General features: G+C 39.3%; 4 protein-coding genes across 5 annotated transcripts; 3 read left to right on the top strand and 1 right to left on the bottom strand.

Annotated features, from left to right (window-relative positions):
* Window positions 1-989: 989 nt before the first annotated feature.
* On the top strand, window positions 990-5,150 carry LOC125476861 (E3 ubiquitin-protein ligase APD2-like). Its single transcript, XM_048583427.1, is given in 13 exon segments — window positions 990-1,012; window positions 1,066-1,200; window positions 1,347-1,615; window positions 1,618-1,632; window positions 1,724-1,830; window positions 1,936-2,061; window positions 2,177-2,270; window positions 2,801-2,875; window positions 2,965-3,047; window positions 3,758-3,904; window positions 4,004-4,076; window positions 4,160-4,499; window positions 4,766-5,150. Coding segments are annotated over 13 exon segments (1,563 nt in total). The 3' UTR covers window positions 4,842-5,150.
* Window positions 5,151-9,067: 3,917 nt separating this feature from the next.
* LOC103966330 (probable pyridoxal 5'-phosphate synthase subunit PDX1) lies at window positions 9,068-11,016 on the top strand. The gene is given in 3 exon segments (XM_048583581.1): window positions 9,068-9,609; window positions 9,612-10,146; window positions 10,579-11,016. Coding segments are annotated over 2 exon segments (927 nt in total). The 5' UTR covers window positions 9,068-9,149; the 3' UTR covers window positions 10,079-10,146; window positions 10,579-11,016.
* Window positions 11,017-12,156: 1,140 nt separating this feature from the next.
* LOC103966329 (symplekin) lies at window positions 12,157-23,976 on the top strand. Its single transcript, XM_048583577.1, has 27 exons — window positions 12,157-12,541; window positions 12,648-12,807; window positions 12,969-13,061; window positions 13,139-13,244; window positions 13,329-13,497; window positions 14,338-14,512; window positions 16,192-16,320; window positions 16,453-17,010; window positions 17,094-17,723; window positions 18,005-18,073; window positions 18,657-18,773; window positions 18,860-19,105; window positions 19,229-19,276; window positions 19,360-19,497; window positions 19,596-19,760; window positions 19,879-19,941; window positions 20,048-20,155; window positions 20,242-20,325; window positions 20,441-20,488; window positions 21,129-21,203; window positions 21,787-21,882; window positions 21,968-22,048; window positions 22,133-22,204; window positions 22,746-22,790; window positions 22,870-22,953; window positions 23,227-23,330; window positions 23,420-23,976. The coding sequence occupies exons 1-27, from the start codon at window positions 12,321-12,323 to the stop codon at window positions 23,820-23,822; spliced, it is 4,287 nt and encodes a 1,428-aa protein (XP_048439534.1). The 5' UTR covers window positions 12,157-12,320; the 3' UTR covers window positions 23,823-23,976.
* Window positions 23,977-24,058: 82 nt separating this feature from the next.
* On the bottom strand, window positions 24,059-26,686 carry LOC103938066 (phosphatase Herzog-like). 2 transcript variants are annotated; one of them, XM_048583580.1, is made up of 5 exons: window positions 26,222-26,686; window positions 25,391-25,515; window positions 25,167-25,287; window positions 24,990-25,071; window positions 24,059-24,899 (listed from the first exon to the last, which is right to left on the bottom strand). In XM_048583580.1, the coding sequence occupies exons 1-5, from the start codon at window positions 26,439-26,441 to the stop codon at window positions 24,578-24,580; spliced, it is 870 nt and encodes a 289-aa protein (XP_048439537.1). In that variant the 5' UTR covers window positions 26,442-26,686; the 3' UTR covers window positions 24,059-24,577. The 2 variants fall into 2 exon arrangements, with proteins under 2 accessions (XP_048439537.1, XP_048439536.1); XM_048583579.1 differs by having other exon boundaries at window positions 25,391-25,519; window positions 26,222-26,681.

Here is a 26,686-nt window from a genome sequence, read left to right as displayed (position 1 = left end):
TATTTAATTTTAAAATTTAAATTTTGAAATAATTTCTGACTGCACAATATACGATGAACGATCACGATCACAAGATCCTTAGGAAAAGGATCCGGCGAGGATCCTTTTCCATATTAATACCTAGTCCAGTAAAAAAGATCATGTATACTTGCTCTTTGTATTTTGTTGGTTTTTGCCCTGGAATGATATTTCCAATTTACAAAAAAAAAAAAAAAAAAAAAAAAATCCAGTAAAAAAAATCTAGAAAATCTCATAAAATTCATAAACATAATCTCCTAATATTCACACAATTAATTGCAACAATTACCAATGAGGGTTAGTTCCCTTGGTAAGGGCGTGCTTGTGGTTAGACACCAATCCAAGTTCGATCCCTGTTACCAGCAATTCTCATCTGTAAATTCCTACGTGACTATATAACGATGGCAGCTGGCAGTTAAATGTCACACGTCAGTTTTTCTAGCTTAAAGTTGTGGGCATGCCCTGAAACTGGTGGTGAGAGAAACCAATCCCCCCTAAACTTTTAATGGTGCACAATGTAACAATTCAATTATTATCCACAAATTTTTTTCATTTTCCTGAATTTTACTCGTAGCCTAAGCAAAATAATGAAAACGCTCTACTTCAATTCTCTACTCCTGTCACTCAGTATTACAGTCTGGTAGTATTCATCTTCATTTAGAAGTGAGAAGTTTTAGATTAGAATCTCATGAATGGCAAATTCAATACCAAATTAAGTTGCTCATTGTGTGGCTTAGCTGAACTCCCCCTTCCCTTTAGTGTAAAAATATCGGTACACTAAAAAAAAAATTTCTCTATTGACGAGACTAGACCAAGAAGAGATTTTTCAGTGTGACCGGTATACGAGGTAGTACACCACGTGTTACTATACAAATGGTGAAATTTGTGTGTTAAAAAGTTAATAACTTAAAAGATAAAATTTCTCATCACTTACATAAAACAAATGGTGTACCACTCGTGTTCCCGTCACAATGAAAAATTTCTTCGAGACCAAGTTAGCAAGTAAAGTACCATTGGTCCATTTGGCGCCAGCTGATTGGCTAGCAGGAAGCGCCAGAAAAATAACCGTCACTCTCCTCAGCTACCAGTCCAACGGAGAAGAAAGCGACTGCTTGGTGAGCGGATCGGTTACTCACCCGACCATCCTCCCCTCCGTGGACCTTCTTCCTCAGACATCTACAGGTGCGTTACCCTTCCCCCTAAATTAGGGTTAGGGTTTCTGAAATTAATTTCCCCCAAATATCTCCTCTTTTTGCAATGGAAGAACATCCATCGTCTTCCTCCTCCTCCTCCTCATCTTCTTCTTCTTCTGCTGCCGCTTCGACCAGTAGGGACACTTCTGGCGGTGCTGCTGCTTCGACCAGTAGGGACACTTCGGGCGGTACTGCTGCTGCCGCTACGACTTCGTCTTCGAGCGCTTCGCAGGTGCGGGAGGAGGAGGACGATGACAATCAGTACCAGCAACACACGCATTTCCGGCATCCAGAGCTGGAGCAAAACCACGAAATCGGCACTTCTTACGGCGGAAATGTGCCGGCGTTCGATGAGGTGTCGACGCTGATTACGGATGAATCGTGGTCCTGCATTGTCGTCCTCCTCACTTCTGGTTCTTCGGTTTGTATCCAATTTTCAGATTATATTTTGAAATTTTTATGGTAATTAATTATTTGATTATCCATAATTTGATTGTAATTGGATGTTTCAGTGTCGATGACTTTGATTTTGGGAGTTTACGGGTCTTCGAGTTTAGAGCTTGGCCCTAATAGCTCAATTCTTCTGCAACCGAACCCATTTTTTGTGCAGTCTATAAAGGTAGGTTTTTGCTCTAATTTTACCATTTTCCATTTTTTTACTGATATGCCTGCTTTCTTGTGCTGTTTAGTAATCTGGGTTGGTTTTTTGTTTGGTCTTTGTTAGGTAGAAGAGCTGAACGTATCAAGTTCTGGGCCTGTACTATATGGTTTCTACAGTACTCCACCTCTTGATACTGCTACCACTTGGTCCGAAACACATACTGTCTCGGTTCCAGCTGATTCTCATACGGCAAGTTTGCATTCTGTTGAATGTTGTTTTTTGTTTTATTGCCAGAAATTTCTGAATTTTTTGAAGCTGTGGTAGTTGTTGATGAGGATGATAATTCGTTGTGCTTCTCCTTCAGGAATGGATATATTACCTAAATGCGGGATCTCAAATGAGTATTTCATACAGCGTGAACTCTCCGAGCTTCTCTATTTTTCTTATTATTGCTCAAGGTATATAACCTACATTTCCTTTTCTTTCCTACTCAAAATTCTCTTCATTTTAAGAAATATCCATGCTAGTTAGTAGTTAGTAGCCACCATTTATAAATACTTTTACAGCAATGAAAGTTTAATATCTTTCTTCATGTTTTGTGAGTAAGCGTGAGTATGTTTTGATAAGATTAGTGTAACGGGCTGCTGAGGAAATTGGATTACCAGTTGTTTAATTTGCTGATTGCTGCAATTGCAGTCATTGACCCTCCACTCAAATTCATAGTATATACACCTAGAATCACTGTTATATAGAGAGCAAGCCACATAAGTGAGCCAAGAGTGCAGAGCAACTTGTTAATTGAAGTCTTAATTGGTCACTTACCAGAGCAAGTCTTCTTGCTACATTTCTCCGATTTCTTTTTCTGTGATCTGGTGTCTTTGCATTATTTATAAAATTAAAAATCATCTGCAGTTGCTCATGCATTTTTTTTTAACTAATGGCAAAGTTTATTCGACCTCCATAGCATTCTGAAGCTAGCGCATTGCAGGTAAAGAAGGCCTTGCTCAGTGGCTCGAAGAACCAACATATCCTAATACTTCTTTATCATGGAACCTCATTCATGGTGAGACGAAGTGTGGAATATGATCTTATTGTCTTCTCAACACAAGTACTATTACTACTATACTAATGTCAGTAATTACTTCCTCACAGGAAGTGGTATGATCGAGCAGGACCTATCAAAGTCTTCTGCCTACTATGTTTCTGTGGGTAACTTGAACGCAGAGGATGTGGAGGTAATTGTGGAACATGTAGAATAAACTATAACCTTGGCATTTAAATATCTTGTGCACTTTTTCTTTTATTGTATTCTGGTCTGTACTCTTCCGATTAAAAAGATATATTGGGGCATGGTACTTATGAGATTAACTGTTATTCAGAATCAAATAATTAATACAATCTTTGTTACTGCAATCATGGGCTGTTGCAGCGATTATTGACATTAACTGTAGCATACTTCTAAAGTAAGCATCAGGTTGAGTGAGAGTAAGAATGCAAAACCTTTTTTTGTGCTAGACAAACATCCTGATGTGTTGGCGTTGAGAGTGCCCCCTTAAGGGTCTCTATTTTCCCCTTTACCTAATGCTTTTATATCTTACATTAAAGAATATTGTTGTTGAACCACGGCAAGTGTTCCAGTGGAAATGCAGTAGAATTCCAAGTCAGGTTTGCTCCCTGGTTTTGGGTTCGAGGCACGAAGCTGGCAAAAACATGGATGATTCCCTGGTTGAAATTTTTTGGGAGGACGTGTGCCATTTGACTATGGCTAGGGGTGGGCCAAAATGCCTTTAGCCTTTCTGTGCCCCACTGGCGATTAGTCCTACCTCACAGAATGTGGGATATCTCATGCATCGGCTAAAAAAAAAAAAAAGGAATATTGTTGCTGTTCTGTCGTTAATTTTTACTCATTACACTATTCACTTGGGTTCATCTTTACATTGAACAGGTACAATTAAACATCACAGTGAATGCTTTATTGTACAATACAAATTCGGCTTATTACAAATGTACTTTCACGGATGAATCCTGTACTTTGAAAATTTTGTTTCCGGAGGGAAATGCAGCTGTGTTGACCACTCCTGGTCCAGAGCAGGTAAGACTAATCTAGTGGATTGTCAAATAAATGTTACCCCGGAAACTTGAATTCAGTAGCTTGTTACTCTTTCGTCTTACATTTTTTTGGTTTCCTCAGGATACACCTTCTGCAAACCAGTATGTCAAACTATCATATGGACCAAGATGGGTCACATATATTGTTGGTATAGGTAGGCTCATTCTCTTTTTTCTTCGCATAATGGAACCTTTGTCTGTCAATCTCTACCGTATTTAATTTTTTTAGCCTGTGTAGGTGGGATGACTGTGCTCATGTTCTTGGCCTTCAACTTCTTAAACAAGTGCCAAGGTACCAATGAAGATGGAATAAGAGTACGACATGATGAGTTCAGATCTGAGAGAGCCCCATTGCTTTCCTACAAAGATGATGATCAATCAAGTTGGGGCTCATCTTATGATTCTGCCTCAAATGATGAGGGGGATCTTGAAGACTTTCTGGCAGGAGAAGGGAAGTCGTCAAGAGATGGTGAAAGTAATAATACTCGTCGTCTTTGTGCAATCTGCTTTGATGCTCCTAGGGACTGCTTTTTCCTTCCCTGCGGGCATTGTGTGGCTTGTTTTGAGTGTGCAACAAGGTATTTTTCTCTACCGTTTCTGACTTTCTATAGTCGTATCTAACTGCAAAGTTCCTCTGCGCTGTACCCTGCAACAAGTCCACAAACTAGTTATGACAGTTGACAAGGCCAGTTGCCTATTAGGCCATCAAAAGTTCTGATTTCTTCAGGGCTCATCCAATGAGCTTCTAGAATACTAGTAAACTGTGTTCCATGCATCATATTTGTCCTGTTTATCTGTTCCAGATCCAATTTAATGATTGATTACATTTTTCAAATTTTCACAGGATAGCAGAGGCAGCTGCTACTTGTCCAATTTGTCGGAGGAACATAAAGAAGGTGAGGAAGATCTTTACAGTTTAGTAATACAAATCTCCTTGTAACACTGGTATGCGCTATTCTTTACTACCTGTCAATATAACTGATCAGAGCTCAGCTGGTTACCTAGGTAGTTTCTAAGTGTGGATTGGCCGTGCCTTGTCGCTTTACAACGGCTTTCCCTTATGTATTATTGTTTCCGGGTATAGAAAGCCTCAATACACCTAAATAGGATAAAGAATTCAAAGGTCTCGATTCTTTTCTTTCCCCACGTTGTAGGTTGGGTTAAGTTACTCGATTTTCTGTTGCAATCTTCAATGATATTAATGTTGGTGATGCATATTGTTTGTTCAACTCCCTTTTCAGAATGCTTTGCAAATTCACTGCATCATATTTGTGTGATTGAGCTCAATTACGAGGACTTGTTAATTGAAGAAAGAGAACTGGTTGTAAAACCGATTTCATGAATCTTACCAATATTTTCTTCGGTTTTTTTTGGTTGGTAATTAATGAATCTCACCAATATTGCTCCTTCCTAGCTAGTAGTCAAAGCAATGGAGAATGTGGACAACGTAGGGTCAGTCAGCCCAGTTGATCCGAACAATGTTGCGTGTCTCTTTGTACCTGAGTTTGATCTCCCATTGTATATATAGGGCTTGGACAGTTGATTAGATTAATGTGCTCGCGTTTTGTATGATCCAACCTTGATCCTCTCTCATAAATTAGAACTAGAGCAGTCTTCTTAAACAAAACCACAAGCAACATGAGCATCTTACTTTCCTTCTCATTATATGTGCCCTAGGGTTGATTGTGAGAAATTTTTTAATGTTCCGCGAATAGGGCTCGGTAAATCAAGTGTCATACTTCGTTTGGTTGATTTTTTTTTTTTTTTTTAAGTTCCAATCAATTGTATTATGAGACTTGATATACCTAACTGTGTTCCAGCACACTAAAAAATCTCTCGTGGATTGGGAGGAAAGGTAATCCTCCAAGTCTACCAAACACTAGATTGTCAAATTTGGTAAACCAGTTAGAAGTATCCAAGATAAAATAATGGAATAGGTTTAAGACACTTTGCAGTGATGAAATCGTGCAAGCAAAGCGGCTTAAAGTGGGACAAAGATTTGCTCGTCTTTGTCTCTCTGTCCTGGTGAATGAGACGGTCCAATAAACGTAGTCCTCCAAAAATGCCCCTCCCAAAAATCCCAACAGAAAAAACTCTCCTTCTATGAGAGACCTTCTCTCCTCTGTGAGAGTTTTCTTTCCCCCTTAGGTGAGGGTCTTCATCTTTCCTACTTTCTTAGGCGCCGACTCCGGCTTCAGCTGGAGTTGGTTGCCTCTTTTCCTTTGCTTCTTCTGTTTTCTTCTCTTCTCCCCTTCTCTGCTGTGTTCTTCTCTTCTCCCCTTCTTTGTTGTGTTCTTCTCTTCTCTTCTCTTTTCTTTTCTTCACTTCTCTTCTCTTTTCTTTTCTTCTACTACTTCCTCCTCCTGTTTTGTTTCTCAATTTGTTTTCTGTCTCTTACCCCGCTGGTATGCCTCATTTGTGTTCGTCCTTGGTTCGATTTTCAGCCATGTTTCCTGTTGAGATTGTGTGTAGAGCTCTGGTGGCTCGAGTATTTCCAACACCACCACTTTCTCGTTGCTATTTGCCTTTTTCGGCAGTTTTGTTTGTGGGTCTTCACGGACTTCCTCTTGACAGTTGGCTTCTTTGTCTTTGTTGCTGGCTATCTTTACTCTATGGTTGTGCTTGCGGAGTAGATCGGAATTGGATGGTGCATTTGATGAGGTGTTGCTTGGTTATGGGTGAGGATTGGAGCAGGTCGGAATTCTCTGCGGTGGCGGAAGCAATGGATCTTTCTAGTTGTTGTCTGTTGTGTTTTGACTTTTTGGCGTGGCTTTGTTTGTTTGGCCCTTTTGTTTTTCTATTTGTGTTTGGCCCTTTTGCTTGTTTACAAGTTAGTTTTGGGTCTGTGGGTTGTTCCTTGTTTGTGTTGCTTTTTGGTGTTTAATAAAAAGCTTGCTTTCAAAAAAAAAAAAAAAAAAATTCCCAACAGAAAAAGATAACATTTTATACGAGTTTAGGAGGCCAAGTTGAAGACGCCTTTCTTCTTTTCCCTACTTAAACATTTAGTGTGTGTGTGAGGGTAGAAAATGTGGTGAAAAGAAGTGGTCAAAAGAAATGATCAATCGCATTGTACTAGTGCCATTTTCATCATCTTTTTGGACTTGTTTAAGACAAGTGGGGTTGTATCATGTATGGTAGAATGAGGTTGAGACAGAAAATTGCAATTTTTGTTCTTTCTATTTTGAATTCTTACATCACGTGTACTTACTTGAAACGAAAGAAGTTATAAATAAGAGAAGTAGTAATAAGAGAGATAATGAGTAGAAATGAAATCACCTCCCCAATCGATCTAAAGCGTTGATTTTTAGGTCTTGAAATTATAAGTGAGAGCTACTGTTTGACCTGATTTTATACTATCGGCTCATGCAATCAAGATCGTTGATGAACATAGCTCTCAACCGTTGGATGACAAAATAGTTAAGAAAATTATTATCGAAGGATATATTATGGTTTTAATCATGATTTATCTTTTAATAATATATCAATTTATCTAGACTGAATATGATCAATTTGTTTGGAAATGGGTTTCTCTGCATGGGATAATATTGAAGAAGAATGGTTATATAATAACCAATGGTCAAAAAAAGAATTGCAATTCTCTAGTCGGCACATGCATACACATGGAGGGTGGGAGATGTGATCAAGTTGAATTTTTGGTAATGCATGATTGCACATTGGACAGACTTGGTGGAAAGATTAAGAGTTGATTGACGTGATGCCTCGGTTGAAATGCATGGCTGGGAGATAAACTTGCTTGCTAATTGTTTGCATGCCTTGGTTCCAACACAAGAGGTCATCAAATACTTGGATTAGGATTGCTTTGCACGAAATAAGGAGATAATGATGGAGATTTTAAATTGGTTGGATAATTGCATGATAACTCCATGCATTTAGTTGAGTCTGATCCACGCCAAACATCAAACGCAATACTCAAGGATTAAGTCAGCACATCCTTATAAATACAGAGGTAGTGGCAACGAGAGAGGCCCCTTCCAATTCAACACATAAACTGCCTTGCGCAAACCCTCGCTCTACGTAAAACCTCTCAACAACCTTGAGATTTTTATTTTCTTTTTCCGCCAACACATCTTCAGTTTTGATAAACAGCAATGTGAAGCCAACCAGCGACATCTTCAGTTTGAATAAACAACACTAGAATTATAGAATCAGCCGACTAAGGAACACATTCAGTTTGGATAAACAGCACTGCTTTGAGGCCGACTGGTTACCTATCCAAGTCTCGGTCAACAAAGATTTTCGAGTCTTTGTTGGTAGAGATCATCTCATCAGCCTTCTCGACGAAGTGAGGTGTTATCATGTGACTACATTCGGCACATTAAAAGACGAATTTGATATTGAACTTCGCAGAACTAGCAGCCTTGTCTTTAGGCTCTAGAACCTGAAGGCCAAGATATGTTCCTTCCTCGACCGCAGTCACACGATCAAGAAGTCAGTAGCGCGCCCAATGCCACATCAACATAGTTTACTCCCCGGCCGAGCTTGGCACGCCCTGCACATAACCAAAGGACGTAATTAGCTTATTAATTGCTCAGTATGCGCATCACGTAAACTTGATAGTTTTTAGGGTCAACAACTACGTATCTTTTTGATTCTGAATGTGTTAGTTTAAGCAAGAAAAATCAAGAATCATAATTTTATGAGTTTTTCCTATCTTGGAAAAATGGATTACTGTGGCAAAATTAATAACTGATTTCCTTTTAATAATAAAATGTACGTGTATACAAAATTCTATAGGAAATATAACTATTAATCGAAAAATAAACAAATCCTAAGATTTGAGGCTGCGCGGTCGGTCTTTACATTTTTATCACCAATGACTGGAATCCTACTTCCCACGTGGCAAATCGATTCGGCACATTAAATTACGTGGCCAACACACTAACAAACTCCCAAGTGGGCTTCTCCACGCGACCCAGTCTCCCTTCCTACCCTGTCAACCGTCCGATCAACATACTTCGCACCATCAGCATAGGAATCCGAAACAAAAATGAAATCCAACGGTCATCATTATTCACACTCCCCAACCCCACTGTATCAACCCACGTGATTCCACCTCGCGTGGTACCCACCTCCTTTTTCTCAGAACCATCCAAACGCCACCCTATATAAACACCCCCAATCCTTTCCCCTCCCAAAACCCTCGCCAGTCGCCACCCCATTTCCTCGCTCCCTCTCTCTCTAGAACCTTCATTTTTCTCTCTCTAGATATGGCGGGTTCAGGAGTGGTGGCGGTGTACGGAAACGGCGCTATCGCCGAGAGTAAGCAGTCGCCTTTCTCCGTCAAAGTGGGTCTCGCCCAAATGCTCCGCGGCGGTGTGATTATGGACGTCGTCAACGCCGAGCAGGCCCGGGTCGCGGAGGAGGCCGGCGCATGCGCCGTCATGGCCCTGGAGCGTGTTCCCGCCGACATCCGCGCCCAAGGCGGCGTCGCCCGGATGTCCGACCCGCAACTCATCAAAGAAATCAAGCAGGCCGTGACAATCCCCGTCATGGCTAAGGCCCGAATCGGGCACTTCGTCGAGGCTCAAATCCTCGAAGCCATCGGCGTCGATTACGTCGACGAGAGCGAGGTTCTGACCCTCGCCGACGAGGAGCACCACATCAACAAGCACAATTTCCGGGTGCCCTTCGTCTGCGGCTGCCGGAACCTCGGCGAGGCCCTCCGCCGTGTCGGGAGGGCGCGGCGATGATCCGGACGAAAGGCGAGGCCGGCACGGGAAACATCATCGAGGCGGTGCGGCACGTGCGGTCCGTGATGGGGGACATTAGGGTTTTGCGGAACATGGACGATGACGAGGTGTTCACCTTCGCAAAAAAGATCGCGGCGCCGTACGATCTGGTGATGCAGACGAAGCAGCTTGGGAGGCTTCCGGTGGTGCACTTCGCCGCGGGAGGAGTGGCGACGCCGGCTGACGCGGCGCTGATGATGCAGCTGGGGTGCGACGGGGTGTTCGTCGGATCGGGCGTGTTCAAGAGCGGTGACCCGGCGAAGCGGGCGAGAGCGATTGTGCAGGCGGTGACGCACTACCGGGACCCCGATGTGTTGGCGGAGGTGAGCTGTGGGTTGGGGGAGGCGATGGTGGGGTTGAACTTGAAGGATGCGAAGGTGGAGAGGTTTGCGAATCGGTCTGAGTGAATGGAGTTAAGGGACTGTTTGGATGGTTTTAGTGGGTTTTCTACATATAAAAACTTTAAGATTATGTGGTGGGTTGGGTTGGGTTTGTTTTTTTTGTTGTTGGATGTAGCATTGATTTTGTTTGCTTAATAATGGATTAAATTATGTTTTCTGCTTTTGGCTGATTTATTTTTTCTTTTTCCTGCAGCACTGCATGCATTTTTTATTTAGGAATTGTACGGGAGTACTTTTAAAATGACTAAAAAAATCATTTGCTATTGTGTTTCAAAAGCATTTGTGATTTTTGGATGATGCATTAGATATGTGGTTCTGGCAGAAAGTATTTTAAGTGTTTTTTTTTTAAGAATTCATTTGGATGAAATTTTAATAAGGATTAATTTTAAAAATATTTTTACTAAAAACATTTTAAAAGCACTTTTAATCAAACCGTTATTAGCTGTGATTTTCTTCCCCAAGTGGTGAATTGGGCTGGAGTGTTTGACTCCCAATTCTATATGCAGGATAAGGTTCGGGTTTGAGTTTGGATCATCGGCCCCAGTTTGAGTTTTGAGTTTGGGTCAACGGCCCAGTTCGAGTTCTGAGAAGTTTCAACAGCCGTGGTGTTACTAATTAGATGGATAATTTGAAGTTCGAGTCCTGAGAAGTTTCAATAGCCGTGGTGTTACCAAATAGATGGAAATTTCAAGTTCGAGTTCTGAGAAGTTTTAACAGCCGTGGCCCGTGGTGTTACTAATTAGATGGATAATTTCATGTGTTGGTTTGACTGTCACATTAAAAAATTCCTCAAAAATTTAGTCTCGAAAATCAGAATTTTAGTTACGAGAATTCTTCACTAGTTGGTTTTGGACTTCAAGAATTCAATTGGAGAAGGGGAAAAGACAAACGAATGCAAAGTAATAAGTAATTTATAAAATATTGCGTTTGAAATGTTTTTCTTATTATAATTTTATGTTATAGAACAAGTTACAGAAGATAAAGAGAAATTATTTTCCTTCCGTAAACAATGGCAGAGCTAGGAATTTTTTATTAGGTGGCCTAACTTAAAAATTTTAATTTTTATAAATAAAGAAACTTGATACCGTACTTTTCTTTGTATCAGTTAGCTTAAAAAATTCACAAGGTGAGCCAAAAAAATTTGTAATTAAATAAATATGTGTTAAAATTCAAACAAATCCAAACTTGTACATGTACAATAAGCGATGAAAAAAAGGATGTAAGAAAAAGATATGACATGTAAACTGTATTATATAATTTTATATGGTTAAATCTAAAGAATTTGGATTAATGACTAAATATATGATGGGTTACATTCGAAAATCAATCAAAATTACATGTAAAATTTTATTTTTCACCGGAAGCTACCTGGGCTACAGCCCAGGACAAGCCTTAACCTGGCTCCGCCAGTGCCCGTAAAAGGAAATATGGATGAAAGTATGGAAGATTGTTGTGCAAGGCATGTAAGTGGTACATATAAAAAAGACATACCCTAAAGAACATAAGTTGCGAAAAGGAGAATTCTAACTTAGATACAAAATGCAACACATAACCTAACCTAATTCACATTTGCAAGTATAGACATTACATACAATGCTTGACCTTAACAAAAAAATACGTTAGTTTTTAGCTTTATTTTCCTATTGACTTAATTACCTTTTAACTTCTTGAAAGTCAACTCGAGTCTCGCTTAATTCTTGAAATTCAACTTTTTTTTTTAACTCAACTTGCATCACTGCAATCAAAATGCGTACAAAGCCATTCAAAATCCGTATAAATCTATTAACATGTCTCAAACATATATGTTTTATTTATACCACGAAACAAGTTTTAAATGGGATTTTTTTAATGAACTTTGATGGTAAAAAACAGAGTGAGATATATGTGAAGTTTGAAGGAGTTAAATTAAGGAAGATTTAACGAAAAACCCATGGTACTGTTTACTTTAACGAAAAACCACATTTTTATACTAAAAAGTCAATCATGATATTATTTACTTTACTTTTTATTTTATTCTTATCATTAAAATTCAAAGTTTTCCAATTTTTTGATTAGTTTCTTTCAAATATTTTAAAAGAGAAACTCGACATACTCCTTTGCCCGTCCGCGGTCACGAGCCGCGAATTTGTACTCTCCGCTTCACAATTCCCACCCTTTTTCCTCTCTCTATGCGCGGACCAGATATTAATCCCACCATCTCACCGTCTCGACTGTGAGAAAAAATATAATTAGGGTTTTCGTTTCTGCAATGGTGGGGATGATGATGACCCCCAATTCCCACGAAAGGCTCGCGGGTCTCATGGACTCCGCCATCTTCGCCGCCGATATTCCGTCGAAGCTCGACCGCTTGCGCCAATCGAAGCAGGATTTGGTCCGGCAACAGGACCCTGATTTGCTTTCCGAACTCCTCCCTCGCTTTTTCGAGCTTCTGTCCGACCGGTTCAGCCCGGTCCGCAAATTTGCCACCGAGTGCGTTTTTGTCAAACCCTAGTTTGTCCTAGTTTAATTTTTATTCTGTTTGTGTTTATTGTAGCGTAATTAATTGAGAAATTTCCCTTTTGTTTTCGAAATGTAGAATGCTTGGCGAAATTGGATTTATGCACGTAGAATTGTTGCCAGACATTGTACCCTCGTTAATTGATGTTTTGAGTGATGAAACACCGGCAGTAGCTCGACAGGCGATCACTTGCGGGAGTAATTTATTTCGTTGCGTTCTCGAAAAGGTTTCGATTCAGGTAATTCTATTGGTAGAACTTGAACGTTGTGTAATGCTTACCAATGGTTTTTTTGATGCTACTGTGGGAATTCATGTTACATTTTATGGTTAAGTATTGACTATGTAAATCCAAGTTGAGTTTGTAGTAATCGACACCCTTATTACTGGTTAACCTTTCAGGGTCTACATGCTAGTGAATTGGACAGTTCGCTTGAGTCAGCTTGGGCATGTGTGTTAAAGCTGAAGGATGAAATATATTCTATAGCTTTTGGGGTAAGAAATGATTCTTTTAACAATAACATGTGATCAGAATTTAATTGATGTCTAATTCACTGTATCATGCTTACCAGCCGGGAAGTGGGGGAGTAAGGTTGCGAGCACTGAAATTTGTTGAGTCAGTCATTCTTCTTTATACTCCTGATCCTAATGGCTCCCCGGGCCCCCCTGCTCGTGAAGGTAATAAAATTTGACTCCATTCTTGAGGTTCAGAGCTGAATTGGTTTGTTTTTTTCTGATGAAGAATGCTTGTCCGCTTTGTAGGGGACTTAGTGGAATTTAACGTATCTTGGCTTCGTGGTGGTCATCCTCTGCTCAATGTTGGAGATTTGTCAATTGAGGCTAGTAAAAGTTTGGGTTTATTGCTTGATCAACTTAGGCTCCCAACCGTGAAATCGCTTGGTAACTTAGTGATCGTTGTGCTTATTAACAGGTATCTTGGCTTTCTTAGGTCATTTTCAATTTTCTAGCAATTTTGATGTTACATGTTACTCCATAGAGCCCTTGTATGCTAAATTTAAATGCTGATAAGATTTAGATGACTCTCTGTAATTTAAAACTAGTTTTGAAGATTTAATATTGTAAACCATCTCTGGAGCTCAAAAGAAGGTGTTCTCCATGAAAAAAGTAATAACAACAACAAAGCCTTATCCCACTAAGTGGGGTCCATGAAAAAAGGTGTAAAAATTGTTCTCACTTTACAAACACCGCCTCTCAATAATAGGAGGAAGTGCATGTTGTAAGGGAATTTTCTTTTCATTTCCGTTCCTTTTTCATGAGGGTTTGTTAACAAAAAAGTTTAAACATACCCTATGCATGAACCTAGGTCATGGGTGTTGATAAGTGATAACTATGTCTCCTGATATCAAACAGTTACCCCGAGCGATGATGTTTAAATTTATAAAGGATTGTTCTTTGAGTGGCGTGAGGACCTATATGTTGGGTATATGTCAACTTATAAAGGAGTTAAGTGGTTGATTGTTATGTACAAGAGGACTGTATTTTAGGATCCTAGATAGGGTGAAGATAATAGTGACACCAGTAGGGTTATGCAAATTTCGAGGACAAAATATCCTGGAAGGAGAGTAGATTGTGATGTCCAATATTCTTTTGTAAAAAATAGTAAATTATAAATATAGTATTTATTCTGAGGCCCAGGTGGGAGCTTCCTTGTATTTTTTTTTTTTGGGTACAATTGTAACCATTTGTGTCTGCTTGCTTACAGTTTACTGCAAGTTTCTTATTTTTTATTTTATATGACATGTCTTGCCAGTCTTTCAGCAATTGCAAAGAAGAGGCCTGCATTCTATGGTCGCATTTTGCCTGTATTACTTGGATTTGATCCTTCAAGCGCTGTCATTAATGGGGTACATGTTTCTGGGCCACGTCATGCCTTAAAAAATGCCTTCCTCACCTGCTTAAAATGTACACACCAGGGTGCTGCACCGGTATGTTGTTTGATATCATTCTATACTAAATCCTTAAGACTTTTGTTGTGTAAAATGTTCTTGATATACCTGTGGTTGTGGTACCAGTTACTTTTGAATAAGGCAGTGAAAGTTAATGAATGATTGCTCAAAAATGCTTGATAACATGTGGCTCTGAAGATCATTAGGTTCCAGCATGTAAAGGAATAATTGTTTTGACAAATGATAGGTGCTCTCTCTTTCAGTGAGGATGTTGTTACAATTGAAAAACTTTCTACAAAACATGAAAATGTGCCTGCCATGATATTGTTATTGAATGCGCACTGTCTGACAGTGGATTGTAGATAAACCCCATAGAATTTTCCCTTTGCATGTCCCATTCGGTGGAGCTGCTATCGATCATTGGAAACCAATTGTTCTATTTCATTTCAGAGACTGTTTGGTAACTCGGTACAAAATATCCATAGGAATTCTAGTTTGGAAACCTATCTGGTAATTGGTTTTACATTTGTCTTCTCCATCGTTCTCTGTAGGTATTTGTGGTGGTGGGTTGGTGGTGGTTGATTTGGGATGGGGGAGTCCATATCCACGAGAGAGAGAGAGAGAGAGAGAGAGAGAGAGATAGAGAGAGGATCGGGGTGTTCTTGAGTTTCAGCTTAGGTGAAATTCTTGACGGTATTTGGGTTCAAGTACAGAGCTTTCTGAAGATAAGAAATACACCGGAACAACTACCATCGCACGTTGCAGTGCCTCACTCTGCGACAAGTTCTGTTTAACTTGTTTCCTTTGTTCAATCAACCAAAACCAGAGTCTACTGGAACACCCTACTAAAATCGCCCACCAGATCTGGACCTAAATCTCCTCACCAATCAGTCCAACCTGTCTACAGCTGGAGGCCTGCGCAAGGTTGACCCAGATTTGGAGCCAAGAGGTTTGTTGTCGGTTCAAAGAGAGAATGGGAGAGAAAGGCGGGGATTGAGAGAGGGATGAAGGGAGAAAAAAGCAAGATGCATGCAGGGAAGTGGTGGGGTGAGGCCATCGGCCTCCTTTCTAGCTAGTACTTTTTAATACCAAGCTTCGGCTCAAGATTAGATGATGGGGTTTAGTGAGGCGCAAAGCCTATCTTAATCCATGTTAGTCTCATTATTGCAGTCCTTGACCATACGAAACATAGGACTGTTATTTAAGCCTGTCCCTCTTAAGGAGGTGTAACAAACAGGGCCTTACTCTATAAAACTTTAGCTTTTGAGAAGATTGATATGAACGGTTTGCTCGTGTATGTTCAACGTTTTATAACAAAAGAGGGAAAAGCTTTCTATCACCATCTTATTTAGTCTAGCAATGGATCAGTGATAGTGAATATCAATTAGTGTTTACCCAAAAGATTTCCAACCTAAAGGAATTGTCAGACAAACTCTTTCAGTAAAGGTTGAAAGAATATAATTAGAACTCCAGTTTTTTTATATACGTGAAGAATTCCACGAAATTTGTTGCCTGTCTTCAGCTTTGAAAACATTGATACCTTTGGAAATACTGATAGCTTTGAAAACATTGATTTCTTTTCAGAAAAAAAAAAAAAAGTTTTATTATTCTCATTATCTGTTGAAATACCATACTGTTTGTTTTCTTTAATCTGGTTTCTCTTTTGTGTAATTTGCTTTAGTATAAAGAATCTGAATAATGGAGTTTGCATTCTGCAGTGGCGGGATCGTTTGGTTGGTGCGTTGAGAAAGATGCAAGCTGGAGGGTTGGTAGAGCTAGCCACCCAGCAAGAATGCAAGATTAATGGAAGTGTGGAAGACGGGCTAGATGATTCTCTAGTTACTAAGGTATCCTTCCTATTTTATATTACATTAGATCTGTAGAGATACAAAAAGTGGATGCTCTTGCAAAAGTACACATTGGGCCATTGGCATACATGTATCTTGAAGCGTCTTGAGCACGAGCTTAATGTTTTGCAGGAAGAGAAGCCCACTATTACAATATCTAATGCTGTGCAAAGTAGTTTTGGGAAGAAACGGTTAGGAGCACTTGATAGTAGTGATATTGCAGTGGATCAAGATGTATCAGGAAAGCGTGCCAAATCGACATCTAGTTTCTCTGGGGATTCGGCTAAAGAGGTAGGAAGGAATGTTTCTGCGTCTCAAGATGATGTTTCTTCAAGTGGAACTACCACTTCTAGAGGAGATGGTGATAGTGGACCTGTGCAGCAACTTGTTGCTATGTTTGGCGCATTGGTTGCTCAAGGTGAAAAAGCTGTTGGTTCTTTGGAAATTCTTATCTCAAGTATCTCTGCTGACTTGCTAGCAGAAGTAGTGATGGCTAATATGTGCAACCTTCCACCCAATCTTCTTGGAGATGAAGGAGATGAATCTCTGATGAACATGCATATAGTCAGCGGTGATTCTCGAGTTAAATATCCACCATCATTTATTGCTGATGTTCTTTCACTTACAAGTACTTTCCCTCCTATAGCTGCACTCCTAGATGCTCATCAGTCAGTGTCCAATGATATAGTGGTACGGTTTTCTATTCTCATTTTGGTTTTCACCCCCTTTTCCCCCTTATTTATCTTGAATTGCAATGTTTATGGTAATTGCAGAAATCCGAACAGGAGGAAGAACAGGTACCAGATGTAGTTGATAGCGGTGTTGCATCTACCGGCATGGATTATGTTTTTGGAGATGAAACTGCCATCTTACCTATGGGTTTACCAGCTTCATCTGAAATGGAGCATGGTTGCCCATCACTTCCATCTGATCATGATATGGAATATCTTGAGAGTGAAATACCTGGACTGGATTCTGCTTGTAATAGTGGATCAGAACCCATCATTGCATCCTCATCAACCTTAATGGATGTAGAAGATGCAAGCCAAGAGCAAGTTACCAGTGTTAAGGTAGAAAATGCAAGCCAAGAGCAAGTTACCAGTATGGGTCAAAGGACTCCACTTAATATACTTCCATCACTATCAACGGATAAGTCTGAGGAGCTTAGTCCACGAACAGCTGTTGCAGATGTCAGCCTGCTTTCGTCGACAGCAACTTCTGTTGGGTTGTCCTATCATCTTGTCCTGCCCAAGATGTCGGCACCGGTTGTTATCCTTTCTGATGAAGAGAAGGATCAGTTGCAGCAGTTGGCTTTTACTCGCATCATCGAGGCATATAAGCAAATAGCCGTTGCAGGAGGTTCCCAAATACGATGTTCTCTCCTTATAAGTTTAGGAGTTGAGGTAGTAATTCAAGCTTCTTATATGTGGCGAATTGTAATTTGTGCCGGCTGTAATTGTAGTTCCTTGTTTCAATCCTAGTTATTGTTTTTTCAGATATTTGTTTATTTTATTCTTAAGCCCCTTTTAGTTTTTTCTTTCTTTGTTTTTGGTGTTAGGGGTAGGGGCTGAATCTAGGCATTCTTAGTGGAGGCTAACTGTATGATGTCATTTTCTTAATTTTGATGCAAACTTTCTCAGTGCTGTGGTTTCTTACAGAACCAAAATTTGATTTATCTTTGTAGTTCCCTTTGGAGTTAGACCCATGGAAACTGCTGCAGAAGCATATCTTGGCAGATTATACGAATAATGAGGTATGTGAACGGGTTTTGGTGATTTGATATAGTTGTATTTTTTTCTCTATCATGTTAATTTGATATATACAAGAATGCACTTTTGGTTTATTACAATTGAAAACTCAGTTTGAGTCTTTTGGATACAATGGGTGGTGATATGTGAGCATGACATACAGTTGCTGTGTAGAAAGGGATGATCTGTTTTATGGAAGTTTGAAATTTTTTGATTGTTTGAAGAGTGGAGTTAATAATTCCCTTTGAATAGATGCATGTTACTCAGGTATGTATTGGAATTTAGATGGCTTCCATTTCAGTTATGTGTTTCGATTGTAGAAATTTTAAGAACTATATACCTGGTAACATTACCAGATGTTAGTGCAAAGTGTCTCACGTTCTTGGAATAGTACCATCTGTAATAAATTACTGTATTTTATGGATACTGGGATGAAATTCATTTCTGTTGCAGATACTCATCCAAATATGTTTTAATAGGTATAAAATTATTAATATATATTAGTTGTTAAAGAAAAAGGATGGTAGTTGTTTAAGTATGTGTTCTTGTGATTCTATATAACTGACAGTGACTCTGGGATCTCTTCAGGGACACGAGTTGACATTGCGTGTCCTATACAGGTTATTTGGAGAGGCAGAAGAGGAACGCGATTTCTTTTCTTCGACAACCGCTACTTCTGTATATGAAATGTTCCTTTCAACTGCGGTGTGCTTTTATTTCTATATTATTAACCATCTTTTTTCTTTACAAATGTTGAAGAACATTTTATAATATCTTTCATTTTATTGCAGGTGGATACACTTAGAGATTCTTTTCCACCATCGGACAAATCATTAAGCAGATTGCTTGGTGAGGTTCCTTATTTACCAGATTCAGTTTTGAAATTCTTGGAGTGCATGTGCTCACCTGGAAACTGCGACAAAACTGAGAAGGAAACACAAGGTGGGGATCGAGTGACTCAAGGTCTTAGCATTGTCTGGAGCCTGATTTTGCTAAGGCCTCCTCTCCGAGATCCATGCTTAAAAATTGCTTTACAGGTTCTTTCTTTTATCCCTACATATGTTACTCCCATTTCTGAAATTCCTCTATACTGTTCGGTGATAAAGAATTTTTCTTTTTTCTTTATTTCATCTGACTTTGTTCTATTTTTCCTCTGGAAGAGTGCAGTCCATCATCTGGAGGAAGTGCGCATGAAGGCTATACGTCTGGTACTTATTCGCAACTTGCTATTAGCTCAACAAATTAACCGTATGGTTCTAACTTTGTTTGCATGGGTTGCTTTGTCTAACAGGTTGCAAACAAGCTTTATCCTTTGTCATTTATTGCCCAACGGATAGAAGATTTCGCTATTGAAAAGTTGCTTTCTCTAAAAAGTTGTGATGCAACTGAAAAGATAGATGCTGAAGGATCGAAAAATGAATTACAGAAGGTTCTAATCTTTGCATTGTCAATGTGGGGTTTCTATCAAATATATTTTGTATTGTTGATATGAATCAGAGAGTTAACATTTAAGTGGTTTTCCCTCAGGATTCTGATTCAGGAAAACATTCCAATGAACCTCCATCAGTGAGTGGTAACAGTAAAGATATCTCCTCTGATAATCATCAGTCATGCAGTTCTCAAAATGTGTCATCCCTCTCAATTGCTGAGGCCCAGCGGTGTTTGTCATTGTATTTTGCTCTTTGTACAAAGGTGTTACTTTATCTTATAATCAAACGCTGAGTTGCTTTTAATGTCCATTAATTAATTATTAAAATATTCAATATTATTTTTATTGAAGTTAACATGATTGGTAAAACCTCAATGGCAGAAGCATTCCCTTTTTCGCCAAATATTTGTTGTTTACGGAAGCGCATCAAAGGCCGTCAAGCAGGTTTAGTTCTTTTTAATTTTATATTGATGTAGAAATTAGCATAGGGCTTGCTATTCCTTCCCCATGAGGAGGTTTTTCTTCTCATCAGTTATATGGTGCAGTGCAGGCGGTTCAACGCCAAATTCCAATACTTGTACGTACTATGGGATCATCACCAAATCTTCTTGAAATTATTTCTGATCCTCCAACTGGAAGCGAGAACCTCCTGATGCAGGTTTGTAATAACAACATTACAGTTTTGTCAGCACCATCCAATAACAAATAACATCTATAATCCTCTCTTATGTTTAATGGAATCAGGTTTTACATACCCTGACGGATGGAACAGTTCCCTCTCAAGAACTGATTTTTACCGTCAGAAAGCTATATGATTCAAAACTGAAGGTACATTTGTCATTTCTGTATGACAGTTGAAATTAAATGACACTGTTAGCTTATATTTGGTTTATTTTTTCTTTGGAAAATTAGCTTATATATTGTTGTTTATGAATGATTACAGGATATAGAGATTCTTATTCCAATTTTACCCTTTCTGCCGAAAGATGAGGTTCCATCCCTTTCACTGTCTTTTCATAATAGCACTATTATGTGATGTGTGTGTTTGTGTTTCTTGTCACATGCCTTTCTTGTTATAATATTTCAGAGTGGCTGAGGGTACTACACTGTTCCATCAACTACATTTTGTGCTCTTTTGATATAGCGTAAACCGTTTTTCTTCTTGGGTTAATATTGATAGGAAAGATAAATGGACTGGAAGAGACAAACAAGGTTTCTGTGTATGATAGAAATAATGCTGAAGCTACAAGAAAGCGATTACAAATTTATTCATGAATCTTAACTCTTGTCAATGAATATCTATTAAATTAAAGGAATATACTATAAAATGCTTTGGCGTTGATGCCCATAAAGGTGTCAATAACATGCTTCTCACCCGTAGAAATTAACTTACTCATCATCTAAGGTTATGTTATTTCTCTCTATCCACAATCCAAATAACTGGCATAATAGTAGATCTTAGTACTTTAAACACAATTTGCTATCTTGTACTTGGTATATTATGGATGAACCTTTCCAGCTCTTGTTACTTGCATTTGATTCTTTAGACTTCGAATGTTTATACTGATTTTAAGTCAGTTGGCTCTTTATTATTTTGGTGTTAATGATCTAATAAGCTTTCTTTTTTATAGGTTTTGCTTATATTTCCCCAACTTATGAATCTTCAACTGGATAAGTTCCAAGCAGCACTAGCTCGCATACTACAGGTATCTATGTTTCCTTGTTAACTCTTGGCAATTTAAGAATTCTAAGTGTAAGACTGTTCTGTTTCGTATGGGTCATTAGTTATTACAGACAATATGAGAAGATAATGCCATAATCTTTCAATGGTCCTTGTCATTTTCTGATACAATTGTGACCTCAAATCTTTTATACTATTGCTTTCCATACCACACTTTGCGATAAATTATTTGTAAGACCCTATTATCAGTATTAATTCCATTCATGAATGTGCATGCTATCAGATATTTCAATTTCCTTTGTTACAAATTTTCTGCATCATTCTTTGACGTGTTCCACAAAACCGAGCGCAATGGCTTTCTAGGATTCATATAGCCGACCCCACTTAGTGTGAAAAGGCTTTGTTGTTGTATTCTTTGACATGTTCATGATGTTTTCTTTCTTTTCATTTATTCGCACATGTTTCTCTACAGACATGAGACTTGCTCACCCAATCTAGAGACATACATTTTTAATCCTTCAGATGTTTTCACATGTAAATTTTGCTATTAATATGCTTGCGAAGTACTTCTATTATTCGTTGCTTCATCTTTAATCAACCTTGCACAGGGATCATCCCAGTCTGGTCCTCCTCTGGCTCCAGCTGAAATCTTGATTGCTATCCACGGAATTGATCCCGACAGAGATGGAATTCCACTAAAGAAGGCATGTCATCTTTTTTTTTTTCTTGGTTGGAAATCTCTCTGAGTGGCAATAATGAATGGCTGAATAATATTTTTTTGGTGAGCAGGTCACAGATGCATGCAATGCCTGCTTTGAGCAGAGGCAGATATTCACCCAACAAGTTCTTGCCAAAGTTTTGAATCAGTTGGTTTGTACCATTAGATATTTCCTTATCTTTCTTTTACACCGCTTTCAGGCAGAACTTAAAGATGATCAAGCTTCTTACTTGCAGGTTGAGCAGATTCCTCTTCCCTTACTGTTCATGCGTACGGTATTACAAGCCATAGGTGCCTTTCCTGCACTGGTAAGATCTGAATAAATCGTTATAAACTTAAACTGATGTAGGACAAGAAGGAAAATACATGCATTTTGTACCTTCTTTGGACTATGATTACTGATGTTTGTTTAACATGTGAGATGCATGCTGTAAATTGTTGAGAATTGAGGAAAAATAGGAAATTCAAGGAACAGCATGGAAGTATTAATAGAAATTACCGGCTTCACACTAGTGCGATTCTTGGTAGGAATCACTCCTTTACACAAGGAGCGCCTAGTCAAGTTGGACCACAACAATCCTAGGGCAAATCGTATGCTGCTGAGAAATTCAATCATATTCATCTCCCCTCGTTAAATGTAATTGGTCTGACACTGATATGTTGTCATCATAACTTATAGACAGAAAAAGTTATCTATTAATTAAATAAACTACGAGTTCGAGTAGTACAGCTGATTTTGCTTTTAGGGATAAGAAACTGCTTTTTTGGGATAAGAAACTGCATTTTGGGGAATAAGAAACTATAACATCTGTTACTGACTTGGCAAGTTTTTGTCAATAAATAACATAGGTGGATTTTATAATGGAGATCCTGTCTCGGCTTGTGAGCAAGCAGGTAAGTTTTCAGTTTCTTAATTTTGTTTCTATTCATTTATTATGTATGGCGTGTTTATGTGACTGATGACATGTTGTAGATATGGAAATACCCGAAGTTGTGGGTGGGATTCTTAAAGTGTACGTTCTTGACAAAACCTCAGTCATTTGCCGTGCTGCTTCAGGTGTGTCTTTGCTTTTAACAGTGTTGCTTCTTTATCCTTGCAATCTTTTATCACTACTTTTTGCACTAGAAGCCCGACTTTGTGAGTTCTCTCTGGCGATGCTTTTGAATGGATAATAAACTGCACGCTCGTTGGACTATTTTGTTCACTCGAGGGAAGAAAATCTAAAGTTAATATATGATGAAATTGTTTATCTTAAATAATCTATTTGGACTTTGAAACAAGTGTTCTTCACATCTATATGAGCCGATGGTATATAATTTATTGTCTCAGCTACCTCCAGCACAGCTAGAAAACGCACTGAAGAGAACTGCAGCTCTGAAAGGACCGTTGGTTGCTCATGCTAGTCAAACGGACATCCGATCTTCCCTTCCAAGGTGGATGAAAAGTCGCTTTTGTCTCATTTGACATTAAAGATCTCTAGAATGGGGAGGGTCAGCTCTGATGTTTGGATCTTTTTTTTCAGGTCGATATTGGTAGTTTTGGGAATTGTTTCAGATTCTCCGGCACAAACAAGTCAGTCTCAAGCCGTGGCACAAACAAGTCAGTCTCAAGCCACGGCACAGACAAGTCAGTCTCAAGCTGCGGCACAGACAAGTCAGTCTCAAGCTGCGGCACAGACAAGTCAGTCTCAGGCTGCGGCACAGACAAGTCAGTTTCAGGCTGCAGCACATACAAGTCAGTCTCACGCCGAGGCACATACAAGTCAGTCTCAGGCCGAGGCACAGACAAGTCAGTCTAAGCCCGAGGCACAGACAAGTCAGTCTCAGGCCGAGGCACAGTCAAGTCAGTCCCAGGCTGGGGATGCAAGCAACTCGGAAAACGACGCAGTCACAGAGAAACCAAAGGAGTCATCTAGTGCTAGTTGAACTTCAGATGGGGGATACCGCAGTAGTTCCGAACTCATAGCCATGTAAAACAAATTTACCGCATTCTTAGAATAGTTACAGTAAGAGAGATGCATACTAGGCAACATTCGATAGTGCACCAAAGTACTTTTGCTCATAAATGCTTTTCCTAGAAGTCCAAGTGCCTATTCATAAAGCGGTTCCATGACCTTTAAGCCCTTTTCAAGTTTAAACGTGACTACTAATAGTTAGAAAGCTTCCTTGAACTTGAAGCACTTTTTAAGTGAACACTGAAACATATTTTAAAGCAGTCCAAAACCGGCCCTAAGTTTGTTTCGCTGTTGCAGTTTATGTTCCAGTATTATCTTAAAAGCCTCGTTAATACAAAATAATCAAATCAAGAGATTACATGCCACCATTACACTGTCAAACAATGAACCAAACTATTTTCATAACGTTCCCAGAAGTTTCCGAACGCATTACACCCTATTTGAAACGTCGTCTAATTACAAACGAATTGGAGTTAATCGTACCATAAGACGGCCCTCGTAATATATTCCGATGTCAAATTTGTTGGCCTTGGAAGCAGTATAACAAAACGGATTTGGCCGGAAACTGCAGAATTTTAATTTACAAGAGCAGAAAACCTCTCGAGAAACGCTTCCACCAGACTTCTATCTGGTTTGGCCCGAGACAGATTGCAGCTATCCGTTACGTGACCTAATTACCAACGATATTGTCAACCAGAAACATGAAATCCATGCATTTGGAACCATTCAGCCATGTCGAATCTCTCCTGAAGCGTAGGTCTGACATCTTTTTGCAAGGAGAGCTGCTTGAGAAGCGGAAGCAGCACCTCCAAAAGCTGTATAATCGACATGACGGAATGAAAGGCAAAGAAGGGTGTAATCAGAGCATACTTCGGATAACTGTTCGTCTCTTTGTTTAAACTGTAAATAAATGCCAGCAGAAAATGGAACACACGGAATTCCATTCAACGGTTGCAGCAAAAAACTGAATGGGTTGTTGTCAACAATGACAATCCGAGAGAAATCTTTTGACAAACACGACAGATCTTTCACGTGTTCCCGACATTCCCTGTGGTTTACACAAGTTCGAACATCATTTCTTGATCACAGAATTGCACCACATGAAGAGGGGTTCCATCCAAGGAGAAATCGGACTTACGTGCTAACTCTAGAAGCCCGATAAAGGCGAAGCTGAAACAGATTCTCCACATCAATTCTGTCAACAAGTGGTCTAGCATAATCTGTATGGAGTCACCAAAGTAAAATAACAAATCCGAAATAACGAAACAACTAAACAGGACAAAAGGAGATTGTGAAGAAGGGGAAACCAACTAACCTTCAAGACCAGCAGTGAATATTGCAAGATCAGCAAACTCAGAAACCCGTTTCAAGAACTCTCGCAAACCAGGACGTTCAAACACTGTCACGTAATTGATCTTCGGTTTACCATCAGACTCCTTCAACCCAAAGAATTATCATATCGAACACAATTTCAGATGGCACACAAATTTCAGCGCAAAAGTTGCGGAGAAAAGAGCGATCGATCGATCGATCCACTACCTTCTCTGAAGATAGACATTCTATCTCAAACCACTTCATCCCAGCTTCCGTTGCTTGAGCGCGAACAATTGCAGGCACACTACATGTCTCATAAGCACACACTAGAGTCTCATCCAAATCAAGAACTACCTACATCACAAAATCCATTAGTAATTAAAACCCGTCGCCTGGAAAAACTAGCATATTCATGTCATTTGAACAAAGTGTCGTCAAATTTTTGCGCCAAGCATAAACTTCAACCTTAACAACTCGCAAAATTATGTTTGGATGTGCTTTTAAAATGACTGAAAACGTTTTTGGTGAAAATGTTTTTATAACCAATTATTAGTAAAGATGCAAGTAAATCCTAGAAAAACACTTAAAAATGCTTCCTGGAAGAAGCATATAACTGGTGCTTCTTGTATAAAACAATTTTGCGTTCTTTTGAAATCCAAAAATATTTTCTCTAAAAGTGCTTTTAGTCATTTTAAAAGCACATCCAAACGAACCCTACTATAGAATCCTCAAAGTGCTTTTAAAATAACGGAAAACGTTTTAGTAAAATTGATTTTGGGTTATCCACTTGGATTTTTACCAGTAGTTTTAAAATTACTTCCAAACCCTATTTTGCTTTACATAAAAATTTCATTTTTTGCAAATAACCCAGAATTTTTTTTTTTTTTTTGATAAAGCAAAGCAAATAATCCAGATTATGATTTCGCATTATTAACTACATCCGAGCATATTTCCGTTGAATTACTCGAGAAAGAAAAAGGCCAAAAAAATCAACTTCCAACTGGAAAAATTAATAACTGATAATAAATCGAGGAGATGGTGATTGAAGAAGCTCACCGTGAGCTTTTCGACGGGGCGACCATCCAAGACGCCGTTTTCGACGTGGGCGGAGGACGACAAGTCGTTGAGAGGGACTTCGGCTACGGGCAGAGGCCTGAAAGCAGGAGAAGAAGAGGAAGAAATGCAGGACAGCAGGTGACGTAGGCAAGGCGCGCCTCTCAGGATCTGAAGAATAATCTGGTAGAAGAAGCCCACCCAGTTCACGAGACCCCGCCATACTTGAAGGGTCATCGGCACGTACACTTCGGCGGCGGCGGCGGGGCCCATCGGCGGCATAGCAGCAGCCCAACTCCGACCGGTGACTGAATGCGATTCTAGCTTAAAGAGGCAATGATGATGGACCTTTTCCTTTTACCTCGACAAACCATGGCTGCTTCGTATATTTCATTTTTCATTAAGTTTTGACCAGGTTTATTAGTTTTTCTTTTCCAATTTTTTGGGAGAGAGTCATTGTGCGTCGGA

This window comes from the organism of the source record quoted next, unplaced genomic scaffold, assembly GCF_019419815.1.
Source record: "Pyrus x bretschneideri cultivar Hongxiangsu unplaced genomic scaffold, Pyrus_bretschneideri_v1 Contig2, whole genome shotgun sequence".
Classification (NCBI taxonomy): Eukaryota; Viridiplantae; Streptophyta; class Magnoliopsida; order Rosales; family Rosaceae; genus Pyrus; species Pyrus x bretschneideri.
Note: the sequence above shows the minus strand (reverse complement) of the source record. Positions and strands in the feature narration are given on the sequence as shown.